Source organism: Castor canadensis, chromosome 1 (assembly GCF_047511655.1).
Source record: "Castor canadensis chromosome 1, mCasCan1.hap1v2, whole genome shotgun sequence".
Taxonomy (NCBI): domain Eukaryota; kingdom Metazoa; phylum Chordata; class Mammalia; order Rodentia; family Castoridae; genus Castor; species Castor canadensis.
This window is the reverse complement of record NC_133386.1, coordinates 48,880,712-48,905,628: the sequence shown is the minus strand read 5'-3', so window position 1 is coordinate 48,905,628 and position 24,917 is coordinate 48,880,712. Positions and strand designations below refer to the sequence as shown.

The following is a 24,917-nucleotide window of genomic DNA, read 5'->3' as shown; positions in this document are numbered from 1 at the left end:
ACAGGCCTTTTACCATTTGAGCCACTCTGCTGGCCTTTTTTCCTTATTTAAATGCTTGTAACTTGTCTTTCTTTAAGGATCTTTGAAGTTCTTCAAAATAACTCCAATAGAATGTGACACTCAACAGCTCTTAAAACTGCCTGATTTTTGGTTTTCTATATTGTTAAAAGTTATTTATTTCTTGTCTTAGTTGTGAGTCTTTCAATGTTATAAATATATTTATTTATTTTTTCAGACAGGGTTTTGCTAAGTAGTCCAGGCTGGCCTCAAACTTGTTATTCACCTATATTTGCCTCTTGAGTGCTAAGATTACAGCACACACCACTATGTCCAAGGCTAATGCTATTTTAACTAGTTTGCTTAAAGTGGGAACTTTTTCTAGTATTCTGTTTTTTACAGAATCTGAAAATCACTCAAATATTTGGGTTTGGGATAGTACAAATTCTGATTACCAGATAAATCTCATCAATACTTTTTATCAGAATAGATGTAACCTTTGGCTATATGAATATTTTTAAGGCTGAACATGTGTGCAGCATGAGTCTAAGAAGAATGGAATTCATTCTGATATATGAATAATATCTGCATAAATGATAGAATATGTTAATTTAACAAAGAAGGCATTGAGAATAACTATGAACACAAAACTCTGCCAGGCACTGTGGATGCATTATGGAGACATGATTTATACCTAGTTAGTATCCTAGTTGGAGGAACATGACTTCAATGTGGAGATTAAAATGATAGTAAACGACAAGTCAAAAGAAGTTACTAGATAGTATTAGCAAGAATGGGTTGTGAGATCCAAGGAGTATAAAGTCATTGGGTGAAAATGGTCAGAGATGTCTCCATTAAAGTGTTGACACTCTAATAGCTGTGAATAATGTGGATGGTCTAAGTAGGAAAAGTACAAAGAAGAGGGCACATTGGGTGGGAACAGTGGTGGAAGTGAATCTTATAGTCCAGAAATGTGGCCAAGTCCTAATAGTACTGTTGTTACTTAGGAAGAAAAAATCATTTCAAAAAGTCTTTTGGAGCCAGATCATGCAAGGCCTTGATTGAAAGCCCAAGGAATCTAGAACTTATCCGTATAGCTATTGAACATATTATTAATCTTTTTGTATTTCCTTTTACTGTAAAGTTAGGGTAATAGTTACTGTTGCATAGACTTATTGTGAGGAATGTGCAAATTAATGCATGTAGTTCTTTACAATGGTGGTTGCATTTAACATTAGTGATTATTATTTCAAGTGATTATTATCAGAACTCTCATTACTGAGTAGAAAGGAATGTAATGGAGATGCTGAAAGTCAAGCAATCTCCCAGCAGTATACATAGAAGGTTCTTTGTGTAATCATTCCTAAAGTTCATTTTCAAATCTCCAAATACTTCTTTGTGGACCTTCTCAACAAACAAATATATTAAGTAAAACAGAAGAGCCCTTTCTATCATCTGTCATCAGCCACTTTTGTCCTGGGTTATGATTTAGTTCTATAAATCTTACCCTCTTTTCAATAGCACCAATGACACCAACAGGATAGCTAGCTGTGCTTGATCATATCAGAATTAAACCTTACACCTGGGAACAAAAAGGGAAGTAAACAGTGTGTTTAGATATTCTTGCTCCAACCTGCTCTGTTACTGTATTTCATATCTTTCCTTACTCCATCTTTCCATCCCTCCATTATGTTTTCTATTTTTAATGCAAAAAACCCCCATTGCATATAAAAGTATACCACATAAGATATTAAAACAGAATAAGAGATCTCTGTGCAATATACCCTCTTTATCCATTTAGTCATTCATCCTCTGGCCTCCTAGGATGTATTAGGCAGTGTTCCAGGCTAGGGGTACAGTGAGGTCAAAGATGCATACCCAATTTCCTTTTTTCCCATCTACTCCCTCACTGAATTCCAGCAGAGGAAAGAAGAACAAGGAGGAAATGAGAGAATCTACAAAAAGAAAATATGAATATTATTGAATTTAGGGCACAGAGAAGCAGAACAGTGAAGATAAGAGGAAGCACCTCAATATCAGATCAGGCTTCTAGGTTGCATACATCCTGTATGGTTCCTGAAACAAATAAAAGGGAAAATAACATTCTGAATTGATGCACTTATTACAAGTTATACATTGCATTCTTTCCAAAGCCTAAAATAATTTTACAGCAAATGTGTATAAAAATAATTTAACCAACTAGTGGTGGAGAAAATTATTTTCACAACAATGCCAGTAGTTAATTTTTTTTTAATTTACTGTTGCTCAAAGTAGATGACAGTAGTCAACTTTAACATCTTTCTCCTAGTAAGGCTTGTCACTCATGGTTACAAACAATTGCCTTTGAGCCTTTGGGCAGATTATGTAATAGTTTAATTATTACCTAGTAAGTATCTACCAAATACTTGGGTTATGCAATATATTTGTTCTATATGCTCTTTCTATTTTAGGAATAGTGTATTATTAATTTTTAAAAATAAGTTTGTTCTTTATGGCTTCTATTCTTCGCAATGATGCTCCTTATCAGAAACACCCTGGTATGTTCTAAGAAGCAACAATAACACTGAACCACAGAAATTACAACAATAGAAAATACTATGAACTCACTGGAAATGAAAAGTTGTTGGGTGAATACCTTTAGGTTCATTGTTCAAAATATTTGAGTTGCTTACAAAGTCATTAGTTGTTTTGTGTTGGGTTTAATTGATGGAAAAGAAAGGAGTATGTGAGAAGAGATTGATATGATTCCTAACGTTTCTGAGTGGAAGACTTAGTAGGGGCAATCAGTGCTCTTTGGTTCTCCACAAGACCATATAGCTTATATCCTGCCTTATGTTGGCACCTTATCAAGCTTAATGGTACTTTTCTTAGCCAAGTTAACTCAGTGTCAGGGAACTCAATCACACATTGACGTTCACAAACTCACTGAGTTCAAAGGATCCCAGCTTGTATGCAACACAATCTATTCTCTCATAAGAGGAACAAAACACTTTAAAATCAAGTTTCTCCTACATGCATGATATTGTGGTATAATAGAATATGGGAATTTAGGGAATGGAAGACATATAACCATAGTTTAGCTGTGTGATACCAGCCAAGTTATTTCACCTTTCTGTGATCCTTTTATTCATCTGTAAAATAAGAACTTTCAGAAAGGCACAGTTAGGATTAGTATAAGAATGTGTCTAAAATGCTAATCATGGCACCTGGCAGACAATACATGACAATCAGCGGTATGTTGCAGCTGGCCCATACCAGCTCTCAAGAACTGGCTGATAAATTGGACATTTTGAGATCTATTTGTTAAACATAAGCATTATTAAAAATTGAATTGTATATACTCACAATTAAACAAAGTATATTAAAAACATAATAAATACTACAAATGTATCATTTCCTCATAATTTTATTGCATTTTACTATCTGTACACTTCTGGGTTACTTACATCTTATGTCTCTGTGAGAGCATAAAATGTATGTGAAGTATTTGGAAAAGTGCATACCACACAGAATATGCTGGTAAAATATAAGTCCCTTTTGGTCTTATAGGGGTTGCTTACACTCTTAGAAGTGGAAAGAGCCTTGAAATAAATTTTCTTTGTGGCTGAGAGAGGTAAAGTGATCTGCCCAAGGCCAATTTGGCTAATTAGGAACAACTCCCAAGACTCAGGGTCCAGTGCCTGAGCCTGATGTTTCCAAGGTATCTCTCTTTTTGTCTTCAAAGCCAGAATAATCATCTCTACTTGTTGGCTCTGGGACTAATTGGGTCATTAGTGAGGCTGAGGCTGGGTTTAGGAGCTCCAGGGTAGTACTTGAAGCTCAATCTAAAGCCTCCTTGCAACATGTCCAGCTCTGTCCTGCACTCCAGCTCTGGTAACTCATGCTGGCCTTGTTCTGGCATCTTGGTTTCTTCCTCACATGCTTGGCAGTTGTGTCAAAGGGCTCTCCTGTTTTCCATCTCCTGGGATTGCTTCCTTGGAATCCTGAGCCTTTATAGTTAGGAATTTACCTTGACCTTACCAGTCCAATCTTCTTCTATAGGTACCCTGGCTTCAATTGCCACTCAAGGTACCCTGGCTTCAATTGCCACTCAGCATGAGTAGATCCGTGGACTTAGTCTGCACTTGGAGTGACTGCTGCTGGAGTCATACATCACTTGTGTCATACTCTCAGCTTCTCCGATGAAACTGGGGACATGGGCACTCACCTACAAACTTCCACATTCTCCCTGAAGAACTGGGCTTCTTTATCTCAGCTCCCATCTCTTAGAGCTAGTCTAACTCTGGGTCACATACTGTCTTGGTCTTCTCTGTCCGTTGGTGGTTGGCTCAGCTAGGGAAGATCTGGTCACAGAATATGAAAAAGAAAGTGAGACTACAAGGGACAGTACCTCTACTAACTACAAGGGGCAATATCTCGATTAAACAAAAACAATGTGGTATTGACTCCTTGTAGACATGGTTCATTCCATGATGGGGGCAGGGAAAATAAAAGAGAAGCCTGAATATCTTGTGATCTTAGTGGGGAAACACCAGCAGCTTTTCCATTAGAATCAGCATGGGATATTCTTCTACTGTTAGTCCATTCAGGCTGCTGTAACAGAATACTTTCTAGGTGGTTTATAAGCAACAGGGTGTCTGGTGAGCACCTACTTTGTGGTTCATAAACAATGTCTTCTTGCTGTGTTCTCACATAACAGATGCATAAAGGAAGCTTCAGGGGCACTGACTCCGATCCACCTCCCAAAGGATGTATCATAGAACATGATCATATTGGAGATGAGTTTTCAATCAATGACTTTTAGGTGAATTTACACATTTACTGTACAGCATTTACTAACTCTTTGGAGTCCACATGCTCTATAAATTATTCCAGAGCAGGTGGTAGCAAACTAAAGCTCACAGACCAAATTCAGCTCTAGCCACCTGTTTTTCTTTTATAAAGTTCAACTGAAACATAGCCATGTCCACTTGTTTTTCATTGACTCAGAGTTGAATAGTTCCAAGAGAAGCCAAAGCCTAAAACATCTACCATCTGACTCATGACAGAAACGTATGATGGCACCTGTTCTAGGGCACAGATAAAGAAGGAGAGCTTTCTAATTCCTTTTATAAAACAAGCATAACACTGATAGAGAAGCTGGAAAAAGCACACACACACACACACACACACACACACACATACACACAAGAAAATCACGGACCAGTATCATTCATGAATATTGATGCAACACACTAAAGAGAAATTAGTAGGGAAAATATTTCACTAAAACTTTATTGACATTTTTTGAATGGAAATTTGGTTCAGTGCCACATACATCTTAATGGCACTGGTTTTGGTTTAATGAGTCCACTGTGTTTAGGATGAGAGATACAAATATAAAAAAGTTATAATTGGTGCCCTCAATATGCTTGTAATTGATGGGGGAAATAGACACTAAAAATATTCTAATCCCAAAGTGATGGAATTGATCAGGGTATCAGTGGGGGTTCTTGACGTGATTGTTAGGCCAGGGGTTTCAGAGGGAGCTCATGAAGGACAGGTCTCTAGCATTGGGCACCATCATTTCACCTATGTCGATTCCTGACCTGTGAATAAGAATATTGTATTGTGCATTGATACATTACCTGTGTGTAGCATCGACCTGCTTTCAGCAATTGAGGGTAGACATTTTGCTTACTGTCATGCTCCCTGTGCCCAGCATTGAGTCTGGCTAGCGACTCCTAAAGGACAGGCAACTTGCATTGTGAATTTCATCTTCCTTGTGCTTAGAACCAGGCCTGGTACACCATATGGAATGAAGGTTAACTGAGTTGAAGTGTCAGCAGAGTTTACCCGGGTAAATACAGGACAGCAGGGGATAAAGGGTACAGGAAGTAGCCTGAAAAAGGAATGATATAGTTGTTGAGACTGATATTTATACTTTTTAGTCTTACCTCTCAGTTTTTCCTTCTGATGTTTTGATCATTCCTGGCAAATGGGTCATGGAGATACATTGCTGGCAATAAGGCTTCTGCTTCCTTTTGGGGGCCACTTGAAGAGATTTATTTAGCTCAAAGTTCTGAAGGTTCAAGGGCATAGCACTAGCATTAGCTCTTCTCTGGTGAAGTTCTCACAGCAGATGGCATCACAATGGTGGCAGAGCATGTGGAAGAGATTGAGTTGACAGAGAAGAAGCCAAGAGAAACTCTCTCTTCTCTCTTTTATAACAATTTAGTCTTAAGAGAACTAATTCATGGTCTTAAAATAATTACCTTAATCCCTTCGAAGGGAAACACCCCCAATGACCAAAGGACCTCCCACTAGGCCCCACTTCTCTCTCGCTCTCTCTCTGAGGAAACTGTTTGGATTTGAATTCCTGTTAAGTACAAAGAAAATTAAACCAATAAAAAAATAAAATTATTTTCCTTTAGAGGAAAAATGTACAGGAAAAGACAAAGTAATTATAGTAACTATATAGTTTGACTATGAATAGATATTTGATAGTCATGATGTAAATACTGAATGTTCATCTAGTTAAAATGTTGATATAAATATATCCAGAGGATAGCTTAGGCCCCACCCTTTAAAGGTCCACCACCGGCTAGCATTACCTACAGTCAAGCCTCCAAGACAGGAACACTTGGGGATAAGCCACATCTAAAACCACAGCAAGGCCTCAGTTCCGTTCACGGTAGGATTCACATCTTGCTCATTTGCAGTGAGCTTTGGCTTTCTGGGAGATGACTTGTTAGGCTCAAGAAGAAGTGGTTCAGAATCAACTTACTTTGACATACTTTCATATTTTTCCCCAATTCTACTTGGAGAGAGATTTTTTTGTTATTTCATGGTTTTCTGATGAAAGATATCACAGGTGGGAAAATCTTCAGCAATCCCCAAGTGTCAGAAACTTTCAAAGAGGAAGGAGAACATGCTTTGAAAGCTGAGTTAAAACCCTTCTCTCTTCTCAATGCCCTTCACAGCCTCAGGACTGGTCTTTTCAATTTGTCTTTTGAAGTTCTGTTATCTTTCAAGCTTAATTCCTCTTGGAGTGTGACCAACTTACTAGAGTAGCTACATTTTTCAAAAGGAATATTGAAACCAGAGTATTTCCATGGGAACATGGATTAGCATTCCTACACTTTTTCTCTTGCTTGTACTTTCTTCCTTCAAAAGCTCAGTGTCTTGCAAACTTGTAGTTCTCATGCTTTTGTTTCTCAATAGAATTGACAAGGATGAGCAAGGTTAATACATTAAAAGTGTTCTTCCTCCATCCTGGAGATTTTGTGAATGAATTCAGGCCCAGATGTGAGATTGTTGATTCTTAGAAGCCAAGAAACTCAACACCAGTTTTTGAAGTTCCAGTGTATTAAGAAAAAGTAAGAAATGTCAAAATATGTGTTATGTGTCAGAGTTTTTCATGGATAGCAATCTAATCTCATTTGGAGATAATGTCAGTATTCTAAGTTTGGCCTTTTTGTCAATGTGTGGCTTGGAGCAAATAGCCTCCTTCTTCCCTATGATGGCCCCTATACTAAATGTATATATCTACCATGCATAGTTGATGTCCCCTGAGTATTATGCATCAGAAGCTATTAGTCAGCAAACAATGAATTTCAGAGATTCTTGATATTATTTAATAAATAAATAAAATTTTAATCTGAAGTTTTTTAAAATTTAAATTTAATTAATTAATTTATTTGGGTTGGTACTGATGTTTTGACTCAGGGTCTTGTTCTTGCTAGGCAGAACCTCTCCTACTTGAGTCACATCTCTAGCCCTTTTTATGTTGGTTATTGAGTTAGGGTCTTGCTTTATGTCTAGGCCTGCCTGTACCATGATTCTCTTATTTGTATTTCCCCAGTAGCTGGGGATGACAGCTACTCTGTGGGCAGAGAGAGGAATATTGTGGCCAGCTTGAATAAAAGTTATTGAGACTTTTTTAAAAAAACAAGCCAGGCATGGTGGTACATGCCTGTGGTCCACTCAGGAGGTGGAAGTAGGAGGATTGGGATCTGAGTCAGGTCTGGGCAAAAGCCTGAGACCCTATCTGAAAAACAAACTAAAAGCAAAAGGGCTAGAGGTGTGGCTCGAGTGATAGAGTTGTTGCTTAGGAAGTCCAGGGCTCTGAGTTCAACATTAGTACTGCCAAGCCACAGAGACAGAGAGAGAAAGAGAGAGAGAGAGAGAGAGAGAGAGAGAGAGAGAGAGAGAGAGAGAGGATACTATATGCTAAGAGTTTTTCACTTAGGGACAAGGTGCCATGGTGGTTTGTGAATGAGTTATAGATATACCAAAATAAATTATTGTTCTCAGAGGATGAATTGATGCCCTTGAAGTGGCCAAGAAGTATCTAGGACCAGTGATAATAGTTTTGATATGTACTCAAGGTTGCCAAACAAATATAGCCGTGTTGTTTGTGTGTTGTGGCATTAAAAACCATGAGAAATTCTGTTTCCTGTTTTTTTGGCTACAAACCAAAATTCTGATGGATACTACTGAGTCCTTTCAGGTTACCAATACGGTTATCCTTCTTGCTCTCTACCTTTCTTCTTCATGAATTGCTGTAAAAAAAATTCTTACGTAATCACAACAATGTACTAGACATAAAAAGAAAAGCTGGGCTCTATGTGGTGGTACGGATCCAAAGCCTGAGGCCTAGTCCCAACTTTGCCATTGCCTCTTGTATGTACTTACGTCACTGAACCTTTTTACATCTCAGTCCTCTCTTATATCATTTGAAGGGTAGGAACCAATGTAACATTTCTTTTGCATCTTTGCCAGAATTACCTATGAGATGCTGAAGCAACAAATTCAGTAGACAGATGTTAACCTTATTAACCATCACATCTTGACAGATGTAGCTCGAGTAACTTAGGTGGATATTGAGGCCCAAAACTGCTCATTTATTCCCAGTTGCTGCCTCTACATTTGTTGAATTTTCTAAAACCATCCATGCATTAAAATATATTCTAAAAATATTTGCCTGTATCTATATATACAACCAATCATCCAAGATGCAATAATCAACTAGATTGATCCTTACAATGACAATTTCAAATTGTCACTGTTTCCACTATTAGAGAATATAAAAGAGTAGAGCATGTATGTATTTGTATATTCAGAGCCTTATTTAGATAATTAGCCTTACTAATTCTTTAATTAATAACCAGTAATAATTTCATAAACGTGTCAAAACAAATAAAAGTGTTACTCTTAATCTATGACTGGGGAATTGTGTATGTGTAGATGCCTTTTATTTTCCTGAATCCCTGTATCCTATGAACTAACTGCCTGCTTCTCTTTGGGTTCACCATATTGAGTCTGGCACTTTCTCAGCTAAGATGCATTAACATGCAAAAAAGGTAGAACTCAAGTGTAATTAAAAACATCAACAAAATGAGCTCTAGTTTCTATACCACTGGTGAACTAAGATGTTCAGTCATAAAATCATAAAACAATGAATATTCAAAGCATTGATTTTATGTGATGATAGTATCAATTAGTTTGTTTTGGTCATTATTTTTGAAATTTAGAATTTCAGTTCATGCTTAATTAACTGTAAAACTTAACAGCATAATAGAGAAGATTAGCGACCCTGATTACTGAGGGACAAGGACTCTTTTGGAAATAGGTGTTGACTTTTGATAGTCTCATTGTATGAAAAGCACAGAGGACAAAGTGAGTTGAATCTTTACACTGATACCTGGCCCAAGAAGACCTTTGAAAAACAGAGTTTGAAACTAGCCCTTGGTTCTTAGATTTGGTATTTTATAATGCATTAAAAGTATAATGGGTATTCAGGAGTCTGGAAAAATTCTGCAATGGGAACACTTAGAGGACTGGTCAGTTGGCTACCAAAGGTCTATTTGCCTAAAGGGTTTTAGAATCCTCTGTTAGAGAACCAATTATAGGAGAAGAAAGGGGCAGGAAGATAGCAAACCCAGCAGTAAAACTCTTATCATAATAATAAAAGAATGAAAATTTATTAACATCTATCACAGCTTCTGAGTTTAACTTGGTGTCTTACCCATATTTGTCTTCTACTCCAGTGTGGTGGGTAGATATTGAACATAGGACTGGAAAGAGTTGCTTTGTTGATGTCTTTTTGGATGGTGTTGGTGCTTTCTAAAAAGGAGTATAGCATGAAGGCAGAATGGATTACTTCTGTCTTCCGCTTTTTGGAGACTTGGAGGCTTGTATATCAGAAGAGCTAAGAAGTTCCTGCAGGACTTTTGGGAATGCTTTGGGAACACATGAGCCAGCCAAAGCTACTGAAGAAAAATTAATTTCAGATAAATAATTTTAAGTTTATTTCTTCAACTATTTCAAAGACATTGTTTGAAGAAGAAATTGTAAAGACTGAACTAATTTTTTGAAGATGATCACATGATAACCAATAGTTTGACCAACTCCTACAAATTCCACCCAAAATAATAATTTATGTGACAAATTGGTTAGTTTGTAGGGCACAGACAGGAAGTGCTGATTGGGTGTCTGTGTTGGGACTCTTCCGTCATTATGATACTATACCCTCACCTCAAACACCTTTTGTTTTTGGTAATGCCTGGATTTTTAGGTATAGTTCTCAATGCCATTTCAGGATCCAAAAGAGATTTATTTATTTATTAATGAAGAAGACCTCAAACACAAGATACAGATAATCATGCTGAGTAAACACTTTGTTCTTAAATTCATCTTTAAATTTAAATGTGCTTTTGGAGAAATCCAACACAAATCCAAGGTAGAAGACTTGTGCTGGTCAAGATGAAGGCAATGTGATAGTCATCAGAGGATGAGAACTGCTGAGACTCTCACACACAAGGTCACATGTCCTTGTGCACATACATGCAATAGTTGCATGTTCCCACACAAGTGGCTTCAACATCCTTGAATTCAAAGACACCTATCTTTTTACCATTGAAAATTCTTATTCTATATGGAGTGAGACTTTAGGCAATCTGAGTTTGTTTATCAAAGAATTTGTTTCCAGATTGGATAATAGAATTTTGAAATGCTAATTTGTTGAGCTTTCTTTTCTTTTGTGTGTACTCACTTTGTTTGGCTGGACTGTGGCAGCTTTGGAATGTAATTTTTAAAAGGCAGCTGTGCAAATTTGACAAATAATCACTAGTAAATTAATGGTTTGGCTTAGTCCCATAGTGAACCATTATTATTAGCATCTTTCAATAGGCTTACAGACAAAAATATTAATGTCAATGCATAGTATATATGTATTTAATGTGGGAATATTCTAATTTTAATACTAATTCACATTTTTGTATACTCAACACATATTATTATTGAAGGTTGATTAGTACAAGAGGTTGAAGTGCATCCAATACAAGATTAGCAATAATTTTTAATTAGAAAATTGTCACATTAAATCCTTTTATGAAGTAGGCAGATATAAATAGTAAATGGAGTCACTTAGGAGCTTTTCTCGATAAGTGGCCTTGGATTGGAAATCTAGAGGACTGTATTCTGATCATACCTTCACCTTTGACTTTCATAGTGATCTTTATAAATTGTTTGATAGATCCTTCAGAAACTAGGGACATATTAAATGATCAATAAGTGCTTTTGAAATCCATTAAGCCTAGGAAAAAGAACTTAAGGTCTTTGATTTCCAATAGGATGGCTTTTGAGGCCTTTGAAGGAGCTCCCGAGACAAATTTGTAATAAAACTAAAGCACCTGAATTTTGGAGACTTCAGATTTTCTAAATGAAGGCTAGATTCTATGTACTTGAAAGAAGACAGGAATTTTTTTCTTTTTAGCATAAAATTACATATGTAATATGTAATTTGCACTAACCTATATGATATTTATCATTAAAATTGTTTTGTTGTTGGGCTTTGTGGTGCATCCTAGCACTTCACAGTCTTAAGCAAGAGTATCCTGAGTTCAAGGTCAACACAGTCTATATAGGGTGACAATGTTTCCCAAAACCAACTGACTGGCAAAAAACCAAAAAACTAAACCTAAACAAAACAAAATGAAGAAACACAAAAACCCCCAACAATGAAACCAACCTCCCCACCACACACCATTTTTCAATGGCTTTGAGCCTTAGTGGAGATGACCAGAAGAAAAGAGACTTGCTCTGTGTTTCTATCTCCAGTGCATTTCTTTTGGAGAGTTATTCTCTGCACTTGTAGGCCTGTTCAAACTTGGAGAATGTCAGGGGTCCTCCTGTCCTTTAGGACTGCTATTCATTTTGCTTGGAAATGACCTTTGTGATTGCTGTCTTTTGCTTCATCACATATTTACAATGCAGGAGCACAAACTGATTAAAAATGACAGCATTTTCTGACTGCCACATTTCCTCTTATATCTTGGATTAATTTTCTATGATGACTAAAACAAATTACCACATATTAGTGGGTTAGAATAATACAGACTTGTTATCTTACATTTTGGTAGGTTTAAAAGTCCAATACAGATGTCACTGGGCTAAATTCCATTTGTTGGCATGGGTATCCTTCCTTGTGGAGACTCTAGGGAAATTACTTTCTCTGCCTTTTCCAGTTTCTAAAGGCTGTACATATTCCTTGGATCATGGCTTCTCCCCCCACCATCTTCAAACCAACTATACTGCATCTTTCTTTCATTATCACCTTCTCTCCTATTGTCCTCTTCTGCTTTACCCTTAAACTTTTCAAGACCCTGGGATTACAAGATCACTGAGATAATCTAGAATGCTCTCTACATCTAAAGATCCTTAATTTAATCTATCCTCAAAGTTCTTTTTGCCACATAAGGTAAAATATTCCTGTGTTCCTGACATTAAGATGGGTGGAACCATAGCACAAAGCTTGGTGGCAAGGAAGTGATATGGCCATAGATCCAAGGGTCCTCACAGATGTCTACAGAATATTCCACCTTGCAACAACACAATATACATTCTTCTCAGCAGCCAATGGAACTTTCTCCAAAGTAGACCATAGCTTAGGGCACAAAACAAGCCTCAACAAATATAAGAAAATTGAAATAACCCCCTGCATTCTATCTGATCACAATGCAACAAACCTAGAATTCAGCAACAAAAGCAGCAGCAGAAAATATGCAAACAATTGGAGGTTGAGCAATGCATTGCTTAAACAATCAGTGGGTCATAGAAGAAATAAGGGAAGAAATCAAAAAGTTCCTGCAATTTAATGAAAATGAAATGAAAACACAACCTATCAGAAACTAGTAGATACAGCAAAGGCAGTCATAAGAGAAATGTTTATAGCCTGACTGCATATATTAAAAGAACTGAAAGATTTCAAACAAATGATCTAATGCTGCATCTCAAACGCTAGAAAAACAAGAACAAGCTAAACCCAAAAGAAGCAGGAGAGAAATAATAAAAATAAGAGCCAAAATCAATGAAATAGAGACAAAAAAAAATACAAAGAATCAGCAAAACAAAAAGCCAGTTCTTTGAAAAAATAAACAAGATTGACAAACCCCTGACAAATCTGACTAAAATGAGGAGGGAAAAGACCCAAATTAGTAAAATCAGAAATGAAAAAGGGGAGATAACAACAAACACCAAGGAAATCCAGGGAATCATCAGGGACTACTTTGAGATCCTACATTCAAATAAATTGAAAAATCTAGAAGAAATGGACAAATTTCTAGATACAAATGACCATCTAAAACTGAACCAAGAGGATATTAATCACCTAAACAGATCTATAACACACAATGAAATTGAAGCAGCAATTAAGAGTCTCCCAAAAAATAAAAGTCCAGGACTGATGGATTCTCCACTGAATTCTACCAGACCTTTAAAGAAGAACTAATGCTAACACTTCTTAAATTTTTCCACAAACAGAAAGAGAAGGAACACTGCCTAATTCATTTTATGAAGCCAGTTTACACTCATACCAAAACCTGACAAGAACACATCCAAAAAGGAGAACTATAGGCCAATCTCCTTTATGAATGTAGATGCAAAAATCCTCAATAAAATAATGGCAAACCAAATTGAACAACATATCAAAAAAATCATACACCATGACCAAGTCAGTTTTATCCTAGGGATGCAGGGATGGTTCAACATATACAAATCATTAAATTTAATACAGCACATTAGCAGAAGCAAAGACAAAAACCAGTTGGTCATCTCAATAGATACAGAAAAAAGCCTTTGATAAGATTCAACACCACTTCATGATAAAAGCTCTATGAAACTAGGAATAGAAGGAATGTTCCTCAACATTATAAAGGCTTATATGACAAACTTACAGCCAACATCATACTTATTGGGGAAAAACTAAAGCAATTTCCCTTAAAGTCAGGAACAAGACAAGTGTGCCCACTCTCCCCACTCTTATTCAACATAGTCTTGAAATTCCTAGCCAGATCAATAAGGCAGGAAAAAGAAATAAAAGGAATAGAAACAGGTAAAGAAGTGGCTAAACTGTCCCTCTTCACCAATGATGATATGATCCTATACCTCAAAGATGCAAAAACTTCTAGATACCATAAGGAGCTTTAGCAATGTGGCAGGATACAAAATTATCTTGCAAAAATCAGTAGCATTTCCATACACCAACAATGAACAGATTAAAAAAGAATATAGGAAAACAATTCCATTTACAATTGCCTCAAAAAATCAAATACTTGGGAATAATCTTAACAAAGGATATGAATAACTTCTACAAGGAAAACTACAAGTCATTTAAGAAAGAAATTGAAGAAGACAGTAGAAGGTGGAAAGATCTCCCGTGCTCATGGATTGGTAGAATCAACATAGTAAAAATGTATACTACCAAAAGCAATCTACATGTTCAGTGCAATTCCCATCAAAATCCCAATGACATTCATCACAGAGATTGAAAAATCTACCCTAAGGTTTATTTGGAAACACATAGGACTGCAAATAGCCCAAGCAATACTGATCAAAAAGAACAATGCTGGAGGTATCACAATACCTGACTTCAAAATAAACTACAGAGCCATAGCAATAAAAAAAGCATGGTACTGGCACAAAAACAGATATGAAGACCAGGGGAACAGAACAGAGGACCTGGATATGAATCCACATAGCTATGCCCACCTTATTTTTGACAAATATGCCAAAAACATATGATGGAGAAAAGGCAGCCTCTTCAACAAATGTTGCTGGGAAAACTGGGTATCTGCCTGCAGAAAACTGAAAATAGATCCATGTTTGTCATCCTGTACAAGTATCAACTCAAAGCAGATTAAGGACCTTAATATCAGACCTGAAACCTTGAAGCCTGTATAGGAGAGAGCAGGAAATACTCTGGAAGCAATAGGAATAGGCAAGTACTTCCTTAGTAGAACTTAAGCAACTCAGCACCTAAGAGAAAGGATTGACAAATGGGACTACATGAAATTAAAAAGCTGCACAGCAAAAGAAATGGTCTCTAAATTGAAGAGGCTACCCACAGAATGGGAGAAAGTCTTTGCTAGATATATATCAGACAAGGGACTGATAATCAGAATATACAGGGAGCTCAAAAAACTAAACTCCCCCAAATAAAGAAATGGGCAAATGAATTGAACAGATCAATGTATCAAATATGTCATACTTGAATTCACCCTTCCATGACTCTCTTTTATCCTCCCTCCCCTAAGTCCTGGAACAGTTTAAACAGATATCATTTTTGCATTTACATACATGTGAATACATTATTTGCACTACATCCATCCTCCTACCCCTTTCCTTGCCACCTCTCTCCTTCCACCAAAGCCCTTTTTTGAGATGGGTTTTTTCCAAGATAGGGTCTTGTGAACTATTTGCCTGGGCTGGCTCTGAACCACGATTCTCCTGACCTCTGTCTCTTGAGTAGTGAGGATTACAGGCATGAGCCACTGGTGCCTCACAGAAATTTTTATTCCTAAATAGTTGTATTAAGGTTATTTTCAGGGCTAGGGCCTGACATGCAGCAATTACAAGTTCTCTTGCAGTCTATGTCTAAAATTTAGGTGACTTTTAGTGTGGTCTTACCATAGAATTTCTATGGTAAACATAGTTCTGCAAGTTGGCTTTAAACATTATACTTTAGTGTCATTAATGGAAAGGAAACACAAAGCAGAGGCATGTGCATTTAGAAATAAGCAAGGTGTAACCAGTCTATTGGGAGCAACTCACCTATTTAGTAAGTTATTTTTATTTATTGATTTTTAGTTTTTAAATATCATTTTGTTAGGATATCTTTGTTGTATGGTGGGATTAATTGTGACAATTCCAAGGCTTGTGTTGTAATTTGGTTATATCACCTCAACATCTCCCCTCATTGATCCACTCCCTGCTCCACTTAAGCAGTTGCAAGAGGTTTCTTTGTTCTGTTTCATTTAAGTATATGAAGTCCATAAACCATATACTCTCACCTTAATCTCCTTCATTCACCCTCCTCCTCCCACAAGTACCCCCATACACTGTACCTGTTTTACAGTCCTATCTTTTATTACTAATATTTAAGTAGATGTTCAAAGGGGTTCCTCAATGTATCTCCACTGTGAGTATACTTTACTTTGGTCCATTCAACCCCTTCCATTACTCTCCCTTACCCCTTTACCTTCCACTTCCCTATTTTTCAGAAGCTTTCAATACATATCTTTATATCCTCTTGGTAGGCTATTTTTGATGGGGGATAACACATGTTCTTAGAGATAATAAATCTTTTCACCAATGGATCTCAATATCTAGCAGACTATGTGGCTCATAAATTCATGGCAGAACTAACCTGGTAAGGTACCAAGCATTCTAATGCCTACTTAACATGACTGGAAGAGTCTTGCCTTTCAACTGAGTTACCTTTAAATAACAGCTAATTGCTCTTGGAATATCAATCAGATGCTCTCTATGGGAGATGAATGCTGCTATCCATTTAGTTGTGTCTTTTCAACTACCAAATCCATTTCTAATTATTATTACATAGCACCCTTATTCATAGAATGTAAAATCAAATATAATTTGAAAAAAATCTTTAAAAATTTCTATTAAAATACAAAAAATTGGTTTTGTGATATATGTAGAATATACCATTAATCAGAAACTTACCAAGTGATCATATTTTGTCCTAAATTTCACTCTCACACTATCTATAAAAGAACAGCTTACTATAAAAATTGGTAAACAGGTACTAGGGGACCTGAATAACCTACTTAAGAGGATAGGGTATTTTGAAATACTTGTGGGAAAAAAACTCCTAATCCTCCAGCTAAGAGGTGTTTATTTAGTAAAGCAGGGAAAATTGAGTATTTGTTTTTCAATATATTGCTAGTATAGTTTGACACATTGTCTATTTGGCAGTAGTTGCAATGAATTTATTTTAAAATTTTCTACATTTATACCTAGTTAGCGCAAGTCACTAAGATTTTGCTGTATTTAGCCATTTTTAGTGGGAACATTTTCTGCAAAATTTTCTGTTTTGCTTAGATTTTAGACTATTCTTTTTAGTGGAAAATGGCTGTAAGTGTGCAAAAAAGAATTCAAAAGACTCCAGCAAGAAGACATTATAATCATTTGGAATTCTCTATCCCTGCAAAATTCTTGAATTAGGTGTATGAAGGAAATCCAACTTAACGAACAGCTAATTGGACAAAGCAAATGCATATTAGCAGACCTGGAATTTGCACCACACTTGTCCTTGGTTTTGCATCCCTTTAGTGGAAGCATGTCTTCAGTGTCCCCGATCATATTCTTCATGGGTCCTTGAGGTGTAACACACGATCAAGTCTCCCACAAGGCTCCACCAGCTTTAAGAATAGCACCTGGCCTGGTAACTGACTGTTCTTGCTGGTCCATCAACACAGAAGGTACAAAATGTAAAATCAAAGGCAATTATGGGGGATTTACAAGCTGTTGATTTATCATACACTAATCCACCAAGTATCAAAATATCTTAGATTTCTCTTAAACTATACTATGATTGTTAGGAAAATTACCTTAATAAAGTGAAGGTTTATGTGTAGTGATGGTTGGTGATACTTGGAGCTTGAGGATGTACATCAAATAGGTTTGAATGTCTCTTTTATCTCTCAGCTTCCTAATTTCTCTCCCTATCTTGGGCTGTTTTTATAATTATAATTGGAATTCCTCGTGTTTCAAAATGGTGTTGTTTCAGCTTATGATTCATGGGAATTTTCATCATTGCTTAAACAGTTGTTCTTGCTGCACTTGGAATCATTTGACAAAGCTGTGTGGTGCTGGCAAGCCTCCGGAAGGAATGCAAGGTGTTCATGAAGTAAAAGAAGTAACTCATTAAAGAGAGCCCTACAGGAGTGACTGTAATGAGCTAGGATTTCTCCAGAGGTCTGTTGCCTGTCTGATGACAATAGGAAACATTTTTCTGAACAAGGAGTTTTTAAATCTCCAGTGGAGGTATGCCATTAAGTTCTAAGATACTTAATTTTTTCCACCTGGCTTAGTCAGCAGTGGCTGTAACTGCTTTTTCAGTGAAACAAAGCATATCACCCAAAAAATTTTGCCATGCTAGACCTCTTGCTTTTGGTCTCTGTGGGAAAGCTTCAAGATTTAGAACAATTCTTTAATTATTTAGGAAGTAGAACAACTTGAAATCACAGTGCTTTTTGTTTTCCTGAATATGATTACAGCATACTGGCTTTTTGAGCTAAAACTTAACAAATTATGAAAGTTGGCCTAAGTCAAATAGAATCTTAGAGTAAACTGGGGTATACACTTTATGTAGCAATACAAAGCTTCTATTAGGGAACAAGATTAAGTCTGTTTTTTTTTTTGATTAAGGACAGCATGCTGAATGCAGTTGATAATTATATATTTCAGTATCACTAAGACTAAATTTCTAATGTTCCCACTGAAAAATTTTTAAGTATTTAAGATGATGGATATATTAGCTTAATTTAATAATCCCACATTGTATTACAAAATCATTATGTCACTTTGTGCCCCATAAATAAAATTAATTTGTCAATATATAATGAGAAGTAAATAAAAAAGAAAAATTGGTGTTATAAAAACTGAGAAATTTCAGTTTATTAGCTTAGGCTGAATTTTTGAAACATCAGCATTCCAGTTGGACATAATTTGGCAGTCACTGGTACAAAACTATATTAGTCGCATAGTGCTCTAGGAGTGCTTTTTGTAAAAGTAAAGCTAATCTAGTCTTTATGTCTTGGAATATAGTATTTGGAAAGTTTACTCTGATGGTTAACTGTGTGTTGAGGCATGGGAAGATGAAACCAGGCTCCTTACATTGAATTCCTTCATGGTCTAGGGGAGAAGGATTGACCATTAGCTCCAAGACTTTCCCTCCAGAATCGTACAGTAAGCAAGAAGTCATCTGCCAGTGGGTACTGCTGAGGACACAGCATCACTTTAATTCAGGCAGAAGTTATGATTACCAAGGATGTGTCTTGAGAGGCAATATATATTGAAACTGGAGTGGAAAGGGCTATTTATGTAGGAAAGTTCACCATCAAATCACTGACTAGGATAAACAACTGATAGAGAAAAATCAACGCTTATTACAATAGTAACATTGTAATCTGCCGATTTCTCTAAGCACTGTATGTGATGCTGAACAAAATCCTCTCAATTACCTCCCACTGGAGAATCAACTATGGTTGTGGAAAATCCATCTTTTTGTTGTACATCTTTCCACAATTTTTTGAATTATATTTAAGCATGATATAGTGTTCCTGATGTTAGTGAAGCACCCAATTCAGCATTAATTTCTCTGGGTGGAAATATGAGTCTATACTTTGGTTAGTCATAGCACTGTTATGTGATTTGATCATTTCTGAGCAGATTGATACATATTCATCTAAAGTAGAGAGTTCTGAGAGCTCAAAAATATTCATTTTTGAATCATAAGCAGCTACAATATCATAGACCACACAAGTTTTCTAATCTTATTTAATTTAATTTTTCTGCTGGTCTAACTTTGATTAGAAGTTCAAATAAATCTGTGATACTTCTATGCCTTGATTCTGTTAATATATTTCTTCACTCTCTCTGGTACAGTAGTACTGGCAAGTAAATTAATAGTTACAGAATTGTAGCAGAGAACCAACAGGGTTATTTGAGGTGGCTATTATTACTTGATTTCCACACGGTTATGATTTTGTAAGAGTATACTCAGCCTCATTTTGTAAGCAGATTTTCACATAGATATGGAAATTCAATGGAGAAGAGAATCTTTCCAAGTGCCCCCAGACACATAAACCAGTAGGGGGCACATAAAACAAAATGAGTTTAAAAGATAGTTGCACATAGAGTTATTTTAATCCATTCCATTTTAAATACCACAATAAATTTAATTTTCACAATAAATTAAATAACCATATTCAGTTTACAAAATAGAATTACTTAGTATGAAACCAGTATTTACAACAATATACACTATGTACACGATGCTTCTCTTTGTTGGTATACAACATGGAAGTAAAAGGACTTGACTTTCCAACATGTGATTGACATGCTACAAGTGACACGATGGTCCATACGAGGAAACAATAGTGCAAAATCACCACAGAAACTTTGGAACAAGGTCAATTTCATGAGAGAAGACATTCTTTCAAATAATAAGAAAATAGCGTTTTCTGTTTTCATGACACCAATTCAACATCTGAATTAAAGAGCCAGCTTTCCCTTAGGAAAAAACAAAATGCATAACTGAATCCTCTATTTCCTGAAGTTTCACAGCCATTGGTACATTTTCACACGTTCATCTTTTGGCTTAAATCTATGAAAATGGCAGGTGATAAATTCTGGATCAAAGGAAGACTAACTCTTTGAGAATAGCTGAAGCCACTTTCCCCCAATACCACCACCTCTTCATTTTTGTAAATAGCTTAAAAGATGCAACTAGGCAGACAGAAATTTATTTTCTTTGTAAATTTTCAGTAGAAAAAGAACTAATCTTATATTTGGTCACACACTGCATATGTACAAGTATACATGGAAAAATGACTTGGATAGGAAAAGTGCATATTTTAATCTAAAGGAGACATTGTGTATCTCCAGGCACAACACATAGTGCGGTATGGCATATTATTTTAGGGCCAGTTCAATGTCCTCCCAGTGATCTGGTAAAACTTTTGATTAAAAGGGTGAAAGAATTTGCGCAATTTGGTAATGACAGAGGGGTCCACCTCTGGATGAATGCGTCCCTTGCTGCCTGCCAGGCACTTATTAAAGATAATGTTAAATCGCAAGCAGTAAAACCCTCTGGTAGCATTGAAATATAAATTGTATTGACTTATCCTTGGAGGAAGATTTAGGAACTTCTCCACTAGCTGAAGTTCTGGCAGAGGTTCTGTGATGAGGCGGTCTCCATCGACAACGTGGAATTGCTCAATTGGAAAGTATTTCAGCCACCTTTCCAGGTGTTTGGTGTAGATGCTGGTTCTTACTGCCTTGTATTTTGTGTTCACTTCACAGGTATTAGGGTCTATGGCCAGCTTCTCAAACTTGTAATATGTTTTGTTCTTCCTCTCCTTCCCTTCTAGCACCTGAGTATAATCAGAAATAGCTCTTGTGGTTGGCTCCCTGACAATGATCAAGAGCTTGATGGATGAGTTCATTTTGTAAATCCTTTCTGGAACCTCCTCCGTGATAAAATATGCTGGGCTCTTTTCAATTGTGATTTGCTGAGGGTAGGAAAAAGGCATCTTTTTCCTATACCAGTCAATGCCCTTGGCATAATTCTCATCATTGTCAAAAAAGTGGATTTCTTGAGAGGCTTTGACCACTGCTGGATGGAGGTTCAGCATCTCTAGCAGGGCTCTTGTGCCCCCTTTTCTCACTCCAATGATAATGGCCTTGGGGAGCTGCTGGACCAGGTCATGGAGAGGAACCTGCTCTTTGGAAGAGTTGCCCTTCCGGAACTCATGCAGCAGGCCACGCTTAAACTGCAGAGCACGGAGTGGGAATTCAGCCTGATTGTGGGCTCCACTAACTCGGCCTTCAATGGGGCAAATGGGTTGTAGCCTGTAAACAACAGAGAGACACTGTAAGAAACTCATGGCGACTAACCTCTCATTGTTCTGCTTTCTCAGACTAAGACTTTAAATGCACAAAGAAAGCCACTGGTTCCCAGCCTGCTGCAATTCATAATGAACATATGTTTGGGAAATTTTATTTTAAGTAACCCTATATTAAATGGAGCACACATAATTGATGGGATTTTTTTATTAGTGCTCCTTAAAATTTTTATTCACCAAGCACTTAATTGACTACAGCGTGTACTTATGCTCGCAGCACAGGATAGACAAGTGACACCAACCATACTAATAACTTTGTTTTAACAGCTCACCAGTCCAAATCATTTAGAAGATGTGAAAGGCAGAAGACTATAATCTTCAGCTGGAAGGCTGAAGGACAGAGAGGAGGCTATTTGTTCTGAGTTTATGTGGTATTATTTTCTTGTATTTCAGCAGCACTCACATGACCATTGAAAATCTTTGTGATATAATTTGAAAACAGGTTCCCAAAATCTTCCCTTGGCTATATGCATCACCATCCTATAAAATTCTAATCTTAGCACTTGCTGCACTTCTTATTCTTTGAGAATTTCTGCCCTTAACCTTGGAGATAGCCAGAAAAGTACTGTATTTCCTCTGCCTCTCTTTCTCTTTCTTTTGAAAGAGGTCAGTATTATATTTTCATTTTGCTGAATGTGGCAACAAACCAATTACCATGAGCAAGTACTGTATATTACCTACCACACCTAGATCATAAGTCAACAAGACCATGATGGGGCCAGAGACCTCAGTGCCAAACACATTTAAGTCAGGGATTAGCATTCATAAAGGAAGGAACGCAAATAGATAGAGCCAGGAAGGTGGGTTTCCACTTTTAAGATTACCTGAAATACTGAACAACCATCTCTGCTTTTCTTTAGAGAGAAAGATGTGGTATTAGCCACTAGATATCAGACTAGAGTGACTGCTTAATTTGGCATAGGCAATATATAGTTATCAAATGGAGTTTTACATAGTCGGAAACTGAACTGAAATTCATTATAATTTCCTAAGTTGATCTGGGAAGGCATTTTAGTCTTGTTGGGAAAATGGTTGTTAAACCAATCTCTCCAAATGAAAGTTTCTAGTTATCACAGTATTTTGGAGTCTGTTTTCATCTCTGTTTCAATGAGGCAGCCACTTCCTTTTCCCAAGAGACACTAGTGTATCTCAAAACCATGCTCAGCCTATTCTGTATAACTTAGTGGAATAGTCTTGGTCTTGCTATATTTAAATAGCTCTTTATTATGATGCTTAAGGAAAAGTATAAACAGGTATTACTTTCATGTAACTTTTTCTTGGCATTACTGGGGTTTGAATTCAGGGCTTGTTCTTGCTAGACAGGTGCTCTAACACTTGAGCCACTGCACCAGCCTTTTTTACTGTTGGGTGTTTTTGAGATAGGATCTCACTCTTCCCCTTGATGCTGGCCTGGAACCACAATCCTCCTGATCTCTGCCTCCTGAGTAGCTAAGATTTCAGGTGTGAGCCACTGGCACACACAATTAAAATTATTTTAAACAGTTTAAAACAATTTGTATTCATTTTGAAAAGTATTAAAATATAGAAAACTGTTAGAAATGTAGTGTTTGTCAGAGTTAATATTTCAGAAAAACATGAACTTTATTTTTAGAAATTTATAAGTGCCACGAATATGCTAGGGCTCTAAATGGAAGATAAAAAATTATTAACAGATGCATAGTCAAAGATGTTTTCAATTGTGATGTGGATTAGGATAAGTTTGTCTTTCAGCTTTTCTTGGGTTCCATTTGGGAATTAAGCCCTAATTTGCTAAAGCATTAATGGATAGACTTCTCTCCTAAGCATTTCGAATGATGCTAATATTGTCCTTGGGAGAATGGAGGAAACAGTCACTCAAATCCTTCTTTCACAGAACCCTGACATAGGTTTCTCTTCTCCAATTGAGTTGGAATAAAATTTTTCTACCTCCTTTTTTACTTTCTTCCTCTTTCTGCTCTGGAGATCATGCCCTGCAGAACAAATGCTTTTTGAACTCCTCAACTCAAGAAAGCATGTAATGACAGAAGAAAATATCATATTTTTTTCCATTTCCTGAAGAGCAGATTCTGATCATTGATCCCTGACTAAAATCCATACAATTCTAAGATTGAAAGGAACAGTTCAAGTAACCTCAGCTCTTTTCTCAGATAGCAGGGTCTTCAGTTACTAAAGGGTAAACCTAAGTAAGCACGGATCAATTTCAGACATAATCTGTTCTACTTCTCAAGAGGAGTTTTCAGAAAGCTCACCAAACAATCCAATTCCTTATAACAGTTATCCAATTAGAGACTAGAGAGCAGGCTAAAATGAACATAACGTTAACTAAGTAATGAATGTGTTAATCATCATTAGAAAAATTACTTAATACAAAGTAAATGAGTGGAAGCTAACCGGAGGTATTAAGAAGAACTTGATATAAAAGTTCCCTTATGGACACAGGACAATAGTGCTACCTTAAGGCTTTTCACTAATAACTACATGAAACTACTTTAGGAAACTACTTGAGGTACTGATCTCAAGTGGTAAGTTTTCAACTAAACTTTTCCCACAGGTGACAACTAGTGAGTGGGAGGTTTACTCAGGGATTTCGAATTGAAAAGCATCAAAATTGACACTAGCTGAAGGAAAATAAGGATCATTGTTATATTATTTTTAAATATCCAAATGACAAGGTCTACAGATTCGCTTAAGTTTTGGAAAGAAAAATGAAAAGAGGATATTTTCATCTCAAAATGTGGCTTCATTTTCATTGACAATGGGAACTGAACTCAGAGAGAACATACTTGAATCTTTCCAGTAGAAGAATTAATTTTAAAGGGCAAAGAAAGAAATTAACTCCTCTGTGCTTGCCAATCACACTGGATACAAAATAGTCCAAGATAATTTAACGGCTAGTCAGCTCATATGGCTGGGACTTCTGCAGGTCCAGCACCTCTTAACTGTTTGCCT

At 36.5% G+C, this 24,917-nt stretch overlaps 1 protein-coding gene across 6 annotated transcripts in view; it reads right to left on the bottom strand.

Annotated features, from left to right (window-relative positions):
• Positions 1-18,974: 18,974 nt before the first annotated feature.
• Positions 18,975-24,917, bottom strand: part of Hs3st5 (heparan sulfate-glucosamine 3-sulfotransferase 5) — a 286,031-nt gene continuing 280,088 nt past the window's right edge. For all 6 annotated transcript variants that reach the window (XM_074076162.1, XM_074076157.1, XM_074076176.1 and 3 more), the window contains one exon: positions 18,975-21,915. In XM_074076162.1, the coding sequence (XP_073932263.1) occupies positions 20,982-21,915 (934 nt within the window). In that variant the 3' untranslated portion in view covers positions 18,975-20,981. The remainder of the gene's footprint in view (positions 21,916-24,917) is intronic.